The sequence below is a fragment of the Gracilinanus agilis genome, chromosome 1 (genome assembly GCF_016433145.1).
Source record: "Gracilinanus agilis isolate LMUSP501 chromosome 1, AgileGrace, whole genome shotgun sequence".
In the NCBI taxonomy this organism is placed as follows: domain Eukaryota; kingdom Metazoa; phylum Chordata; class Mammalia; order Didelphimorphia; family Didelphidae; genus Gracilinanus; species Gracilinanus agilis.
Genome location: NC_058130.1, coordinates 164,135,704 through 164,154,191, shown reverse-complemented (window position 1 = coordinate 164,154,191; position 18,488 = coordinate 164,135,704). Strand labels below are relative to the sequence as shown.

General features: G+C 35.6%; 1 protein-coding gene across 1 annotated transcript in view; it reads left to right on the top strand.

Annotated features, from left to right (window-relative positions):
* AGTPBP1 (ATP/GTP binding carboxypeptidase 1) overlaps positions 1 to 18,488 on the top strand; it is a 180,466-nt gene that overhangs the window by 100,366 nt on the left and 61,612 nt on the right. The window contains exons 10-12 of the mRNA XM_044678095.1: positions 2,650 to 2,747; positions 9,525 to 9,641; positions 16,563 to 17,263. Of these exons, the coding sequence (XP_044534030.1) occupies positions 2,650 to 2,747; positions 9,525 to 9,641; positions 16,563 to 17,263 (916 nt within the window). The remainder of the gene's footprint in view (positions 1 to 2,649; positions 2,748 to 9,524; positions 9,642 to 16,562; positions 17,264 to 18,488) is intronic.

Sequence of the window (18,488 nt, the reverse complement as noted above, 5' to 3'; positions counted from 1 at the left end):
CATCAAGGCTGAGAACTTCAGGGGCTTTCCGGTCTAACGAGATGTCCCAAGCTTCACCTAATGATAACACACATAGTTGATAGTTTAGCATAGGTTTTTATCTACTCCTGGAGGCTTCTAAGGCTTTTGTTTTGACTATAGTAAAAATATTGCTCTCTGTAACTGTGGGAAACTTTCTTGGGTTTTTGGGGGAAGGGGATCTTTAACTTTCTATATAATAAACTGGTGACTCCATTGGACCTCGGAGGACTTTGAGCTAACAATCTGTGCTTCCAATTTGTTTCGTTCTTTACATCCAACAACCACCCTAGGCCACTCAGATAAGTCTCTGGTTATAGAGCAGGATCTCTATAGATGCATTGACAGAAAGCCAATTAGGGGGCACTCCTCTTTGGCATAAGAGTTTACATTCAGCATAAACGATGGGTTGATCCCCCTTCAGTTCAGTTCATTATATAAACCAAGCTCATTCTGGATCTCTTGATATAGTGTGTGGTTTCTGTAGGCATCCTTATGGCACCTTCTCCAAAAGATGCACTTTCTTGATTTAGGGTGTTGGCAATTTCCTTTTCCTAAAATTGCTTTAAAAGATCTTAAACATTGGAATTTAGGGTAATTACACAATCTCTCCTTAGGAGGGTGTTGACCAACGCTAGAATCACCCTGGGATACATGGCTGAGTTATGAGGTATGTGAATCAATTTTCAAAAGAAAACCAAAAACCTAAAAACTAAATATAGAGAAAAAATTTAAATTCTGGATAAAAATATGTATCAAAATCTTAATGTGTATAAGATTACAAGTAAAAAAATAAAACCATAACAGGTCCTTGAATCATCAGCAAGGCCCAATTAAAGTGGCTTGTGTCCTATAAGAATTCAGGACCACTGCAACAATATTGCACTTATCCTTCAGCAGTCAGGACTACAGAAAATTGCCATACTATAAAAGAGAAAGCACAAGAGTCTGAGGTAAAAGCGAAGCATGATTTCCTGATCTGAGTTTATATTCAGTCTCAGGGAGAGAGGACCCAAAATGAAAGCCAAACTAAGGTACTTGTAGAAACCTGCCATGGGGAAGTCCAATGTCTGAATTTGTCAAACAGCTGTTTCTTCCAACCACAAAACAAGTCCTCTGTCTTGGCGTAGATCCTCATCATTTCCACAGGGATTGTTGGTCTCTGTGACCTTGTGTTTCTTTGCACTGTGCAGTGGCTTCTTATTAATCCCTTCTTCTGAAATCAGACACAATTATTAGTCAAAGTTCCATAATACTTAATTTGTGGCAGGTTTCCCTAGTCTAAAACTTTTGGGTATACATTGGTATTAGGCTATTAGATATTGTAAACTTATCCTTCAAAATCAGAAACATTAGTACTGATTCCATGTAATCAAGTACAAAAAATAAGAGAGAAAAATATCAAATATCCTATTGGAAATATAAAGAAAAACAATAATAAAAAATCAGATCTTTATATTGCACATCCCATTTGACAATGGGTCAGCCAAACAGACATAACACAAAGGTTTCTCACTCAAAAGCAAGTTCTATTACCACTCTAATTTGGCCGTGATCCATGGTGCAAGTGTACATAATTTTTTTCCCAGATAAAAGCTTGTTTTAAAATAATAATATAGAACTAATAACCAAAACATACTAACTGAAAATAACACTGTTTAACAGAACATCTTAGATTAGATTAATATATAAATTTAAAAATAAAATTCAATCTAAAAACAAACAAGATGCAAATAAAATGTTTTTCGACAGGATAGTCACTTAGTGTCAGTAGAGAGTACTTGTTTTACATGTGAGCAATGAATCCAAGAATCCTTTCCTCCAATTTTGATAACTGTTGGAATAGTTGCTGGAAATTATTTATGTACACCTTGTCTCCTGGATGAAGATTTGTATTCAAGATTGTGTTACATAGACTTCTCTACTTTGGGGAGGGTAACTCTCTCCCAGGATGACACATGAGGTCCTATCTGAGTCACTGAGCTCCTAGAGCTACGTCACATCACTGAGTGTGGGTCACGGGATGGTGATGTAGGCACTTGATCTGGAAATGATTCTCAAATTGATCCAGGTGTAAAGGGAGGGAATAAAAGAGGGGATCCAGGAAGTGAGGGTCTCTATCTTGGGTGAGTGTTCTAGGGGAGTGGAGACTGTGATGACCAGGCTGATACCACCAATGTGGTAGTTTAGGTTAGGCTATTTTACTTTTATCCTTTTACCTTATTCTGATCTTTACCTATTCAAGTGAATTTAATAAACTCTATTAAAATCCTAAGGACCAGAATTCATAATTTTTAATTTTTACATTATGGCGACCATGAAGGGACACAGATAGGACCCCATGTGTGATCTTGGGAAAGGGTTCCCTTCATACATATATAAAAGAAACATGTCATTTTACTGAAGATTTCATAGTCATGTGCTATTCAAGCACAAATACTGAAGGAAGAGTCACGAAAGAAAGTTCTATTTAATATTAATTTTATTAATAACAATTATTTATGAATATTTACACATTTGTAATATCTTAAGATGTGAATTCTTAGTATTTTAAACATAGCAGTCTTCCTCAGGGTGTCATTTTGTAGAAAGCTTACCTCTCACCTACTTATAGAGCCTTTTGTATCACAGTGGATGACGTAGTAGATGAAAGCGATGACAATGAAGACCTTGAATTAGAAGCTGAAAATGAAATTGAGAATGAGGATGATATTGACCAAAATTTTAAGGTTGGTGTAAATATTTTTTTTGTTAGCTAACTTTATATACATTCTGTATTACTATTGTAAACAAGAAAGTAAATGTAAACAATGACAAAGGCTTATTGAATTTGTGCTCATTTTCTTTCTCTTTTCTCTTATTTCTTTTTCTTTTCTTTTTTAAAATTATGGATCATCAGTGAAAGTAAGCTGTTGAAAAGAGAAGTTAAGCTTTATTTTAAGTCCTTAGAGGTGGAAGAGGCCTTGAAGTGTTATTTAATTCTTTCCTTTTGGCCCTAGCAAGTACTTTAATATACATAAAATTGAAGTGTAAAATAGTGAAAATTACTGTGTATACTGCTGTTTTAAAAAATAAACTTTATTTCAATATTTTGTTTTTATATCAGAATTTCTCCTACTAGCTTACTTCTCCCTTTCTCAGAGAGCAAGACCATATTACAGTTTTTTTTAAAAGAAAAACAGGAAGAAGAGGAAAAAATCAGCAAAACCAATCAATACATTGAAATGAAGTATGAAAGCATATATAGTGTATCACATACATGGACCTCCCACCTCTTCAAAGGAATGGAGTGGGAGTATCTTTTTGGACCATGCTTATTCTTTGCAATTTGTGGACATTCATATTTTATTGTTTTGTAGTAGTCTTTTCTGTTCATGTTGTTGTAGTGTACATCTTGCTTTTAAAGATTTTCAGGAGAGTGATTCATTCCATAGTACGTACACACACACACCATTCAAGGACCTGTGAATTAATCAGAATAGATACTTCTTCCATGACTTGGTAGATGATCCTTGAAAGTTACTTTCCTCTGAAAATCAGTCCATCAGATGATAAACTTATCTCTGGAACTCGGTGGAAATACTTTTATTTTTTTATTTTTCAGCATTCTGAGAGTAAATGTTTTAAGGGCTAGAACTTAATTTAATTGCTTTTGACCGAAATATTTCTCAAGTATATGCTACACTTCCCTGACTTGTTTAAAAAACATATACTGAACATAATTTATAACTTTCCCTTGAAGCCACTATTATGGACATTAGTGATTGTGATGTGCCAATTAGGTAGATTTAGGTAGTGTTCAATGTAGGGTTGAATAGAAATTCTGAATAACTTAGTGACCAGTTATAATTCCAGAGGACTACTGATGGAATGTCTTTGCTGAGAGATGATGGATTCAGGGTGCAGAATGAGGTATATATTTTTTGGATATGGTTAGTGCAGTCATTATTTTGTTTCATATGCCTCATTCTTATTTATTATGATGGTTTTGTTAATATTTTCCAAGTGTTTGTGGGGGGACAGTTATAGGAAGAGAGAAAATAGGTTTTTGTTAAAGCAAATAACTAAATTCAATTAAAAAAATAGATACCAATCCTAGCAGTGGTACTAGATTTTGCTTTCTTGAAAAAGTACCTGATTTCCATTTGCTTTTTGATTCTTCATCTTGGATCAGTGTTAGTAGCTATGTTTTTCATCTATACAACTGAATCTTGCTTGTTTCCTTGTACACAGAGTAGAGATTTTCTGTCTCTTCAAGGGACGAGTACTGAGGTGGAGTTTGTTGTGCAATGCATGACTAAATTTTAAAAATGAACTATTAAAAATTCATTTAAATTATTTCCATACATCTCTTCAACCATCTGGTAGAGTTAATAATAATTGGTAAAGTTATTTTAAGGATCTTTTACGATTTGGGATCAGAAAGCAGAAATCAGTCAACATAATCACTCTCAACACCTCCTGTCCTTTCAGGGTGGTGTAGTTAGCACTTCTTGAAATCTTCTCTGAGTAACACACAAGATACTCCTGACTAGTCATTTTGACTAAAGATTTTCTCACTTTCAGTGGACAATTTTAATTTTTCATTTAGTTTCAACTTTTCCTCTTAGAGTAGTATATAGTTTGCTTCGTTATGTCCACAACAATAGCCTGAATCCTCTCTCACACTTTGGAAAGCATAAGATGTCAAAAGCTTCAAAAAGATCATAGAGAGAAAAAGCTTGAGGATCACTTGTATGTTTATTGTTAAATGTACTGAAACATTTCATTTTGAAGCAAGACCCTTCCCCTAAAAAGAGCCACACAATCCCTCTCACAAAGTATATCTCCTCCACCAAAAAAGTGGTTTATCAATTCTTAGCTGAAAGAAAGCTTAGGTACTTTTACTTTGATAACATTTATAACATTAATGTTGTATTTTTACTAGAATTTGTTGTAACTGCATTCATAATACAACCACCCTTGGTCAGGCCCATATCACCTCTTGCCTGGACTATTGCAGTTTTCTCCCAATTGGTCTCTTTGGAAGTACATGGGAGAGAAGCTAAGATGGCAGAGAAGGTACAGGGACCCATATGATTTCTACCAAATTACCCTCCAAAAAACTATGATATAACACTTCAAAATGAATTCTGGAGCAGCATAACCCACAAAAAGACATGAGAGAGTATTTTTCAGCTCAAACAATTTAGAAGGCCAGGCTGTGGGATCTAGTGCACTAGGGTGGAAATGGAGTACAGAGTGTCAGGGCAGGCCCAAGCAGGGCAACAGGTCTTTGACAAAGCTGAAACAGCTGCAAAGACTTCTGGAACTCTCAGCCAAAGGTGATAAGGGAGGGTCAGACAACTTCCCATAATTATACTACAGGGTCCCCTTTGCTGGCTCTGGGTGCAAGATTCTTGTCACACTGCCCACATGTAGAACCAGGTTACAGTCCTGGAATGTAGCTGTAGGGTGAGGAGGAGCACACAACATATACCAGCACTTGCAGTGAAAGGGGAACAGGGGACTGAGGTCACAGTTTCAAGGGGTAAAAGCATGCTTGGGGTTACTCACAGCACAGGCCAGGAGAGTATTAAACACACCTCTCCTTACATCATACTATTTTGGAAGAACCAAAAGCAGATTGATACCTATTGCCAGCTCTGAAGGTAGCTGCACAAAGAACCCGAAGCTAGGAATAGTGCTCCCTTCATTGCAGTTACAGAGCCCAACTTTAACAATTTTTTTAAAACTAAAAGCATAAGGTAGGAAAATGAACAAGCAAAAAAGAAAGTCAACATAGAAAGTTGTTTTGGTGACAAGGAGAGACTCAAACTCAGAAGACAACAAAGTCAATACTATTACATATAAAACCTCCAAGAAAAATATGAATTGCCCTTAAGCCCCAAAATAATTAACAGAGGAGCTCAAAAATGACTTTAAAATCAAATAAGAGAGGAAGAAGAAAATCTGGGGAAAGAAATAAGAGATACAGAAGAGTCATGAAAAAGGAATCAATGGCTTGTTAAGGAGATAACACAAAAAAAACTGAAGGAATTAATACCTTGAAAAACAGAATAGGCCAACTGGTAAGAGATGCAAAAATCCAAAGAAGAAAATTCACTTAAAAACAAAATTAGTCAAATGGAGAAATATATACAAAAATGTACTGAAGAGAAAACTTTATGAAAGTCAGAATTGGTGCTTTGGAAAAAGAGGTACAAAAATTCACTGAGAAAAAACTCTTTAAGAAGTGTAATTGACCAGATAGAAAAGGTGGCACAAAAGCTTACTCAAGAAAATCATGTCTTAGAAATTAGAATTGGGGAAATGGAAGCTAATGACCTTCATGAGACATCAAGAAATAATCAAATAAAATCAAAAGAATGAAAAAATGGAACATGGGAATATCTCTTGGGAAATATCTCATGGGAAAAACTACTGATATGGAAAATAAATGTAGGCGAGATCACTTAAGAATTATTGGACTACCTGAAACCCATGGTCAAAAAAAAGACTTTCGAAATACACCATCTTTCAAGAAATTATTAAAGAAAATTGCTCCATTAAATGAAAGGACAAAATAGAAATTTAAAGAATCTACCAGTCACCTCCAAAAAGAGATGCCCAAAGGAAAACTCCCAGGAATATTATAGCCAAATCCCGAAACTACAAGGTCAAGGAGAAAATATTAGAAGCAGCCAAAAAGAAACAGTTCAAATATTGTGGAGCCATAGTTAGGATAACACAAGACTGAGCAGCTTCTACACTAAAGGATCAGAGGGCCTAGAATATGATATTCTTGAAGGCACAGGTGCTAGGACTTCAACCAAGAGTTAGCCAGCAAAACTGAGCATTATCCTTTAGAGGGAAAATGGACATTCAGTGAAATAGAGGACTTTCAAACATGCCTGATGAAAAGACTAGAGCTGAATGGAAATTTTTACACCCAAATACACGGTTTAAGAGAATCATAAAATGGTAAACAATAAAGAGAAATCCAAAGACAATAAGGTTGCACTATGTACATCTCTACATAGGGAGATGATTCTTGTAACACTGAAGAAATTTGCCATTTTATTAGGGCAGTAAGAAGGAATATACACAGACAGGGCAAGGGTGTGAGTTGAATATAATGAAATGATATTAAAAATAAAATTAAGGCCATGAGAAAGAGGAATGCATTGGGAGAAGGATGTAGGGAAAAAACAGAGTGGGATAAATTATTGTATATAAAAGTGGTATGAAAGAGTTATCACAGTGGAGAGGAAGATGGGGGAACTGGGGAGGAGAGTATGTGACCTTATTCTCATCAGAATTGGCTCAATGAGGAAAGAACATACATAATCAGTTGGGTAGAGAAAGCTATCTTATCCTACAGGAAAGTAGAAAAGGAAGGAGATAAGAAAAGGCTGATAGAAAAGAAGGCAAATTGGGGAGGTGGAGGTTAGAAACCAAACAGAAGAAAATAGGATAGAAAGCAATAATCATAATGGTATACATATAGAGAAATGAGTTGAACATGTAAGAATATGTCATTCCCCAATTGATAAATGGTCAAAGGATATGAAAAAGCAGACCTCAGACAAAGTAATTAAAGCTCTCTGTAGTTGTGCAAAAAAATAAAAATGCTATAAATCACCATTATTTAGAGAAATGCAAATTATGACAATTCTGAAGTACCACCCCACACCTATCAGATTGGCTATGGTGTCAGAAAAGAAAAATGACAAAACTTGGAGGGAATATGAGAAAGCTGGGATAGAAATACACTGTTGGGGAAGTTGTAAACTGATCAGCCATTCAGAAGAGCAATTTGTATCTATGCCCAAAGGGCTATAAAACAGAACATACTCTTTGATACAGCAATACCATTATTAGGTTTGTATCCCAAAGAGATTTTTTAAAAAGGGTTGGCGGAAGACCTATATGTACAAAAATATTTAAGGCAGCTCTTTTAAGGGGGCAAAGATTTGGAAAATGAGGGGATACCTATCAACTGGGGAATGGCTAAATAACTTACAATATACGATTGCAATGGAATACTATTGTGCTATAAGAAATAACAAGTAGGAGGAGCTCAGAAAAACATGGAAAGACATGACCTGAAGCAGAGTGAAATAAGCAGAACCAGGAGAATATTGAACACAGCTACAGGAATACTTTACAGTGAATAACTGTGGCTTTAGCTATTCTAAGCCATACAGTGATCCAAAACCATCCCAAAGAACTCATGATAAAAATGCCATCTACTTCTGGAGTAGAGTCTCTGTGCAAATTACTTTGTAATTACTTTGTATTTTATGTGGATACTGTGTTTACTTCTCTGTAACCATGTATTCTCTGAGTAGAAAGTAAACTGGGACTGGCAACTGTTAGGAGGAAATTAGAAAATTATATATTTAATGTAGGATAACACTCAAGCTGTCTAAAGAACTGAGAGTTCCAACCATGGAATGAAGTGAAGAAAACTGTTTTCCTTGAGGACTCTGGTCAAGACTGAGACAGGGAGAGAGCTGCTTTTACTTGTCTCTGTGGAGAGCCCAAGGAGTGTGGATTTATCACAGAGAAGGAAGACCTGCCAGTGAAAGATCAAGTGAGCAAGAAGATCTAACTGTGATGGTAGACATCGCAGTTTGAGACAAGCTCCTTGATTTAACTTCCTGGATTTACTTTCCTATGAACCTGTTTTCCTGTACCATCAAGAGGAGCAGAAGTGGACAAAACTCTGTGAGAGACCCAATTCCCTATTTATTCTCTGGGTAACATCTAGTGTCTCCTGGCCTGTGACATCAGAGATGGAAACCAACCAGATGCTCTGAGCTTCTTACAAAACCTATGCCAGGGAGCTACCTAGTCTGAGGTAACAGTTCCCAGAGGCTGTCCCACATGCTGGCTAGAAGCAAAAGAGAGCCTACTGAAGATTTGAGGCTAAGTCTGAGAATGGCCTTTCCAAGGCATCATCTCTGATCTCTTGTATTAAATATATAATTTTCTAATTTCCTCCTAACACTCCCCTCTGTCCCAGAGCCTAGCTCAGTGCCTGGAATAGTTAAACATTTGTTGATTAATTGGTTTCTTTATATATGCATATGTTCTTTCAGCCCTTTTTAAATTTACTCTTTCCCTTCATGCAAGTCTTCCCATGTTTCCCTGAATTTTTCATATTTGAAAATTGCTAATATACCTTAGCTAAGTTTCTTTTAATTCAACTTTTCTTAAAACTGAACATTAAATATATATACTTTGCAGTTTTGCTTTGACTCATGAATTGCTTTGATAATGCTGTGATTTCTTTTGTGAAAGAACACTTAAAATGTCAAATTAGATAAAATATTTTATTATAAGAAAATAAATGGGAATTATTTTGAAATTTATTCTACTCATCTTTTGACTTTAATTCCATGTAGTGATTTGGATGGCATTAAATTGAGAGTATATTCTAGTTTATTTAAAGGCATGGCTAATCCTTGATACAATGTGTTTTGTTTAACTCTTCATATAATGTATTTTGATTGTTACAGAATGATGATATTGAGACGGATATTAACAAGTTAAAACCTAAGCAAGAAATAGGACGGCCGATAGAAGAACTAAAAATGTATGAACACTTTTTCCCTGAACTTTCTGATGACTTCAAGGTAAAAAAAAAAAAGAAAAAAAAGCTGACTAATCTGAGTCTTTCATTTTTTGCTCAACTAAGAATTCTTTTCTCTCCTAAATTAAAAAATATTTCTTATTTGCTTTTCATTTTTAAAATGAGGAAGGATTTTTCCTTTGTTAGTATCTAGTTAGGTGTGACCTTGTCCAAACCATTTCACCCTCTCTGGCTTTTAAGTTCCTTTACCTATAACAGGAATGGCAAAAATCAGGAGTGGTGGCACATACCTATAGTCCCTGCTCCTAGGGAGGCTGAGGCAGTTGGATCACTTGCATTTGGAAGTTCTGAACTGTGTCAGGACTAAGGATATTATATAGAAAATTAAATAATTGTTATAAGACTAGTGATCATTTGAGAAGTCAATTGGATGTCAGTCCTAAGTCTAGCACAAAGATGGTAAACCTCCAGTTTTTGTAAGAGGGAAAATTATGAGAATGGTTGTAAATTAATAATATTATTAAATCAAAAGTAATAGGGGAAAAGGATGGAAAAATAGGAGAGATATATAGGTTACTTTCCTTTTTGCTCCATTTAGCTTGCTACTCTGTGTTCACCCTTAGCCTTCTAGCCACTCACAGGGAAGTCTAGCCAGCAACAAACATGGAAAAGCAGAAGGCAAAAATCTACTCTTACCTCTGTTTATCAAACTTTTTCTCTGCCTGCTAACTCTCACACATCATGTCTTGGGACTCAACTGTGGTTTCCTGTTTTGCCCAGGCTGCCCAGGTGGGCAGTCCAAGGGGCAGTGCAGGAGACATTACTCTGTCCCCTGTCTTGTGATCTCTTAACTCTATTGCTGCCTTTTTTTGGCTGCCATTCTATCCTTGTGACCCAATCCACTCAATGATTTCCTTCATACAATCCTTGCCTCTGGGTCAAGTTTAGGCTCACTCTAGGTATGCAGGTAGCTGTGCAACTCCAGAAAGGGGAGGAACATAAATTTCTTTCACACACCAACCAGACAAAGACTACAGGCTACTTATGGAAGAGTGAGCCTGGCCTAGGTTGCAAATGATAGTCAGAACTTTCTTTCTGCTCAGGAATGAGGTCTGGCCTGGCAGCTGATAACACACTTTCAGGTTGGGTAAGATAGGGAGATTGAGTCCTTAACTTTATCTTTTTTTTTCTTTTTTTCTTTAGAATATTTTTCCATGGTTAAATGGTTCATAATTTCCCCCTTCTTTTTCTCCCCCCTCCCAGAATTGACAAGCAGTTCCACTGGGTTATACATGTATCATTGTTCAAAACCTATTTCCATGTTAATCATATTTGCAGTAGAGCGATCTTTTAACATCAAAACCCTAATCATATCTATATTGAACCATGTGATTGATCATATGTTTTTCTTCTGCATTTCTGCTCCCACAATTTTTGCTCTGGACGTGGATAGCGTTCTTTCTCCTAAGTTCCTCTGGGTTGTCCTGGGTCATTGTGATGCTGCTAGTAGAAAAGTCTGTTACATTTGATTGTGCTATAATGTATCAGACTCTGTGTACAATGTTCTGGTTCTGCTCTTTTCACTCTGCATCAATTCCTGGAGGTCATTCCAGTTCACATGGAATTCCTCCAGTTCATTATTGCTTTTAAGCACAATAATATTCCATCACCAACAGATACCACAGTTTGTTCAGCCATTCCCCAATCGATGGATATCCATTCATTTTCCAATTTTTTGTCACCACAAAGAGCATGGCTATGAATATTTTTATACAAGTCTTTTCCCCTATTATCTGTTTGGGGTACACACCCAGCAGTGGTATGGCTGGATAAAAGGGCAGGCATTCTTTTATAGCCCTTTGCACATAATTCCAAATTGCCCTCCAGAATGGTTGAATAAATTCACAACTCCACCAGCAGTGTATTAGTATCCCAATTTTGCCACATCCCCTCCAACATTTATCACTTTCCTTTGTTGCCATATTGGCCCAGACTTGGTTATCTTTAAGGATTCTTTGAGCTGAAATAATATGTAGACTACATTAATGCTACAACATTAGAATTTTTAAAATATTACTTAAAAATGAATCATGTTATTATCTCCTTTGACTCAATTGCACTGATGTTGGAAGTAAGAACTAGTTGAAAATGATAACTAATAACCACTTAAATGATATCATTGATATTTGCAAGTAAGTGTGTTCATCTTTTAAATTAATCACTTTTCTGATAATTCCACATGAAAAATTAATGGGGAAATATTAAAATATCTAGCATAAAATTTACTATCACCCTTAATTCATGTTAAAAGTTTTTATCCTAGATTATTAAATAGCTTACCTTGATCTACAGCAATTAATAGAAAAATTGTTTCCACCCATCTCTTTAGTAATACAATCCTTTATAGTGATAATTAAGTTAAAACTCCATAAAGACTTATTACTGATTGAGAAATCTAACTTCCATTGTATTGGAAGGAAAGAAGCTAATTTCATTTTTATTTTTAAATTTTTATTCTTTTTAAAAGAAGCTAATTTTAAAATAAACTTTCAGAAGTCTGTGCTTCTTAGTAAACTGTATTTTGGGGTGTTAGCCTTATTTCCATGGCAGATGATATGTGAAATAGCTTGTTTAATTAACTAACTGGAAAGATATATCCAATATGATTGCAGATGTCTTGGTATCCAAATATCTCTCAATTTTTATGTCCAAGAGAAAGTTTTTTCCTATTGCAGTGACCTATATGTTTAATGTGTTTGGAGAGTACAAAGTGAATTCCAGTGATGTTATATAGAAAATCTTTTAAAAAATAATATTATTGTTATAAGACCAGCAAGAAGTTTTACTGATGTATTAATACATTAGATCTTGGCAGACCATGGAAATTTTAAACACAGATTAAATGAATTTTGATGACTTTTCTACTTGAGCTTGCATGTTAAGAGCAGCTAGGTGCACAGTGGATAGAGTGCAGTCCTCAAGTGAGGAATACCTAAATTAAAATCTAGCTGTAGACACTTATTAGCTGTGTGACTGTGGGAAAGTCATTAAACCTTGTTTGCCTCAGTTTCCTCATCTGTAAAATGAGCTGGGGAAGAAAATGGCAAAGCATTACAGTGTCTTTGGCAGGGAAATTCCAAATCAGTCATGAAGAGTCAGACTACTGAAATGATTGAACAACAACAAAAATTGCATGTTTTTTACAACATAAGTTGCATGAGTTAGAATTACTTTATTCTATTGAACCTTTAAAGACCACATTGGTGAAAGAAGCCTACTTTTTTTCACTCATTGACCAAACTGAAAAAACCAAAACACTTTTTGAAGACTATGTGTAAATGAACAATTTAAAAAAAGAGACTCATGATTTTAAAACCAAGACAGCCACTATTAATTAATAATTATTTTTGGACCATATGATTCGTGGGGGAGTATGAATGAAATAAAAAATGTCTGGCGTCTGGAAGGTGTGGGCCAGATGAGACAGACACTAATCAGGAGAGCAGGGTACCAAGACAGAAGTTCTGAAGATGAAACTAGTTTTGTAGATCAGTAATTGCTTTTTTTTCTTAATAAATGAAAGTTCTTTTTTAAAAAATAACTGACTAATTAATTAATTAAGAATATTTTTCCATGGTTCCATGATTCATGTTTTTTTTCCCTGCCCTCTTCCTTCCTCCCTCCCTGAGCTGATGAGCAATTCTGCTGGGTTATACATGTGTCATTGTTCAAAATTTATTTCCATATTTTTAATATTTGCAATAGAGTGATCATTTAAAGTCAAAATCCCCAATCATGTGTGTACCCATCGAACTATGTGATTAATTATATATTTTTCTTCTGCATTTCTGCCCCCACAGTTCTTTTTCTGGATGTGTATAGCATTCTTTTTCATAAGTTCCTCAGAATTGTCCTGGATCATTGGATTGCTGCTAGTAGAAAAGTCCATTACATTTGATTGTGCCAAAATGTATCAGAGTAACTACTTTTTTGATTAAGATTGCTATCATCTTTTCCATCACCCAGGTTCATAATCTTAGTGTCATCTTCAGCTCTTACCTTTTCTTTGCCTCATATTCACTCAGTTGTCAAATCATGTTAATTCTATCCCTACAATGTTCATGTTTGTCATATTCTTTCCACTGTTATAGGTAATTTACAAGTTATAGATAGGAATTATGATAGTAAGCAGACAGACTAAGCTAAAAGCCTGCCTGAAACTGTGAACATTCTAGCTCAGAATGTTTGGAGAGGTTTGTTCCCAGAGAGTTGTCAGTTGTTGGCAGGGGTTTGCCAGGGAGTTTGCCTGGGAGTATGTCGAAGTGGCATCTGGTCAACTAAGCTTCTAAGCCTGTGGACTGATTTTGGGATCTCTAGAAGAAGGGATTGAGCTTCAAGCAAGTCCTAGGTTGAGTGGGTGCTTTCCTGTTGTTTGTGGACAGCAAGCAAGAAGCCCTTTTTAGATTTATTTGCTGTGGCAGAAGTGTCCAAAATACATCTAGAGGTCATCATGGATGTGTTGTGTGAGATTCCCTAGATCCCCAGTCTCTCTCCAGCTTGGCCATTGCTGGCTGGCTGTTAGTGTAGGATAGCCAGTCTCAAGCCAACATTCTTTTGGCAGTTGGTAACAGTTTTGTGACTTTTAGAAAATCCCATCTCCCTCCTACCCTATCCTTATCAAAACATTAAACAAAACTTTTATAATAACTTCCTGGTATTCTCTCCCCTAGCCATCAAGAACCCACTGAGTTATAACTGTTTCCCTGGCTATAGTGATTTTCAGTTACTATTTGTTTACCCCAGCTAAGATACCTTGTGTTTCCCTTCCTTGTAGAGTTGTGTATTTGTACCGGTGTTTCTCAGTCATTCCCAACCTATTTCCCCATTCCCTTGAGTTTCTATTAGTTACTTGTTGCCCCTTTTCCCCCAGTGTCCAGGGTGCCAGTTTTTCTTTTTTCACCACTTATATCACCACCACCCTAGTCCAGCCCCTTATCAGCCCTCACTTGGACCCAGTACTTGGCCAGTAGCAATTGCTTAATAAATAAACGCCTTATTGCTAATGATGATGACAATGACTTTTGAAAGAGTATTCTAAATTGTCTCCTTGCCTCAAATCTTTCCTCTTTCTAATACATTATTCACATTTTCTAGATTGATATACCATTTAACATGACTGACATCTTTGAGCAAAGTCTTCAGTTGTTTCCTCTTGCCTCTAATGTAAAATTCAAACTTTTTTGGCATGGATGCAGCCTTTAGTCTGGATTGAGCCTCTTATTCATGGATTATTGTGCCTGTTTTTCTATGTTCTGGCCAAATGAGCTTAATTGCTATTTGCAGTATAAGTTAACCCATCATCTTATTCTGTCTGCATCTTTGTCTTTGCATAGGCTTTCCCCCATACCTGATGTGCTTGTCCTTCACCTTTGGTTTTTAAAATTCCTAACTTTCTTCAAGGTCCCTTTCAAGCGTACCTCCTATAAGATAGGTCTGTCTTGATCTTCCTCTCCCCAAGCTATTTGTGCACTCCTCACCGTATGACTTTGTATCTATTTTGCACTTAATTTTCTGTGTGTATGTTCTTTCAGCCAAATAGAATGTAAATTCCTTTAAGGCAGAAACTGTGTTTTCTATTTTGTTTTCTTTTTGTTTTGTTTATTCTTTGTGTATTTCAACTACCAAAAATATATGATTCAGAGTGGCATTTAATAAATATTTAGATGTGTTGCCATTGAAAAAATTACGAGAATTCTAAAAAATTGAATATTTGAGGCCAGAAAGAGATTGAGGTGGCATGTCTTCTAGTAGTCTGTGGGAGTACTAGTTACATTTTTACAGGATTTTCAGAATTGTCTCCCTTTTCTATGCATTCTTCTTTCCTCATTTTTCCTTGCCTTATAGTTAATAGGAAATTCCTTTTAGAGGCTTTACATTCATAACCTTTGAATATAAACTCCCTTTTGCTTTTTTTTTGGATATTTACAATGATAGGATATAGTTTCATAATTTATCAGTGAGCATATTTTATAGCTTCATATTTTTAGACTGAAGGCATTCCTGTTCATCACTCCTGTTCTGACTTCACCTAATTCCCTTTTATAATCTTGATTGTATATAATTAGCTATTTCATTAAAGAGATTTGATGAGATTACTTCCCCCCATCCTATGGTGATGAAAATATTTATATCTTTCTCTAAAAGCTTATGTATTTGACTTTTAAGATTCTTTTGATGTCTCTTATTCAGAAAGATGAGTTCTTAATGTTTTCATTTTCTTTTAAAACCCTCTAATCTGGGAGAGAAAGAATTAAAGAAACATTTTTTTATTCCTACATTCTGATTTTAAAGTGCTCAGTATGATTTATTATTTTTTTTCTGATCTCAGATCTTTGATTTCATTGATATGAAGAATCTTTTGGTGAGAAAACTTCCTCTATTATTGTAGATCAATACCTAGTCTGCAGCTTTAAACTTTGAGAGCATTGCCTCAGGTAGCAGAAAGGATAAGTGATGTATCTAGGGGTGTACAGTCAGGATGTGGCAAAGATGAGGGCTGAACCCAGGTTTTCCTTAATGTTAGGGTAGCTCTAAGCCCATAATGGTGAAATCCTATGGCACACATGCCAGAGAAGGCATGCGAAGCCCTCTCTGTGGGCATGCCCATTGTGGCCCTAGAGACATTTTTTCACTTCACCCTCTCTGACCAGCAGCCCAAAGGGAGTGCTTCCTCCGTTCCCTGTGTGGTAAGGCTATGGCGGGGGTAAAGGCAGACATGTGGGGCCAGGCATGTCATGCGGGGACTCTAAAGGTCTCTGAAAGGTTAACCATCATTGAAGCAGTGCTGCCAATAGTTTGTTTTATTATTATAATACAATATGAAGGAATTTAAATGTTATATTTATTTTTGCAAAAACATGTTACTATATGCTGGTAAATTCTATCATAATTTTTGCTTTTGAAGGAATGTGATTTAATTGCCAAAGAACCAAAGCCCTTGGCAAAGGAAGGAAATCTAGGTGGACCTATTGTTGTTCCTACAGCAGGAGAAGAACAGCCTGTGGAACCAAACAGTAATTCAGTGAAAAAGAATACCAATTCACAAGGAGAGGAAAGTGATAAACAACCTACCCTTATAGACCTGGCAAAAGAAGATGTTAAAAACAATGATAGTTCATTGCAGCAACAGGAAGGTGATCAAAGTAGAACAGTTCCTTCAAGCCAGTATCTCACTAGTGACCTAGTGAAGGCTTTGGACCGAATAACACTGCAGAATGCTCCCCAACCATCCCAGAGTTTTACTGCCGGAATAAAAAAAGATTCCAATCCTCACCTTACCTCTATTACATGTACTAAAGCATGTCCACATATTTCTACTTGTGGAAATGTACTTTTTGAGGGGCGAACAGTTCAACTAGGAAAGCTGTGCTTTACTGGAGTTGAAACTGAAGAAGATGAGGATTCAGAATCTAACTCATCAGTGGAGCAAACATCACTTGAAGTACCCAACGTACCACCACTCCATGATTCTGATCTGTATGTTGAGATTGTGAAAAATACTAAATCTGTTCCTGAATATTCAGAAGTGGCTTATCCTGATTATTTTGGTCACATTCCACCTCCCTTTAAAGAACCTATTTTAGAAAGACCCTATGGTGTGCAAAGGTGAGTAATCTATATCTGTTTTTCCTCTTTTAAAGGATAGTTACAATATTAGCAATAGCTTTATTTTTTAATTTTCAAGATTATATTTTTTATATTTTCTATGTATTTGGGAGAACATTACTTACGAGAGAAGTTATTTTTAGCCACCAAATTCAGGCATGTTCTGAAATTTGATTTTTAGCAGGCTACTTTAGTCATTAAAAATAAAGCTAAACATTTGTGATTATGATGCCATGTTGAAGAAACTGGAAACTAACCAGTCCAAAAGCATCCCTATTATCATTATTAAATTGCAAAACTTAGAATTAATCATTTTGCCAATTTTTGACAGCTATTAAATTCCCTAAAAGGCAAATTTTTATTTCATTGTCCCTTAAATTTATGTCTTAGGCATGCAAGTTGGAAATAAAATATTAAATGAAAGACGTGACATTGTGCTAATATGTTGTTACTTTTTAAGTTTGAGACATTGGAAATTTGTAGCAAAAATAAAATAGGAAATTAATCTAAGAAAGAATTTTATAAAGGGTGTGAAAGTATCCAATTGTAATTTCTACTATGGGGAGGCCAAGACTAGCGAATTGTTTGAGGAGTTATTAGCTGAATTAATTCAGTGTCCACACTTAGCCCAGCACAAGTATGGTGAGCTGCTGAGAGAGTGGGACCACCAAGTTACCTAAGGAGGAATGAACTGGCCTCTGGCAGAGTCCTCATGTTACTCATTTGGGATCAGGTACTTCCACTCTGGGCAAGACAGGAAAAAGAGAGGAAAACTTCTCTAAATAAATGAATAAAAAGAAAGAAAAAAAGAAATAATTGAAGTGATTTTTCTAATGATGTCAGATAGATAATGATTTGTGTTTAGAAGGCAAAAGTTTATATAATTGGCTTAGTGAGATTGAATGGACCATCTTATTGTTACTACAGGGGGAAATTTTTTGATAGTCATTTATCACTGAAAATATTTATTAAGCAATTACTTGTTCCTTTCTAGGTGATGGTACTAACTGCAAAAAGAAATACTTAAGAAAGTTGTAGAATATAAGCTTAGATCTGGTGGGAGATTTTTTTCCTAGAATTTTCCTCCTCTACATTGGTGGGTATTTTCCCTCGGGGATAAAAACATAAAAAAAATCATCTCTGTTCTTAGTGACTTTATTTTTAATACCTTTAACATACTCTACACAATTCTGCTTCAAAAAAGAAATAATATTAGTATGTATAA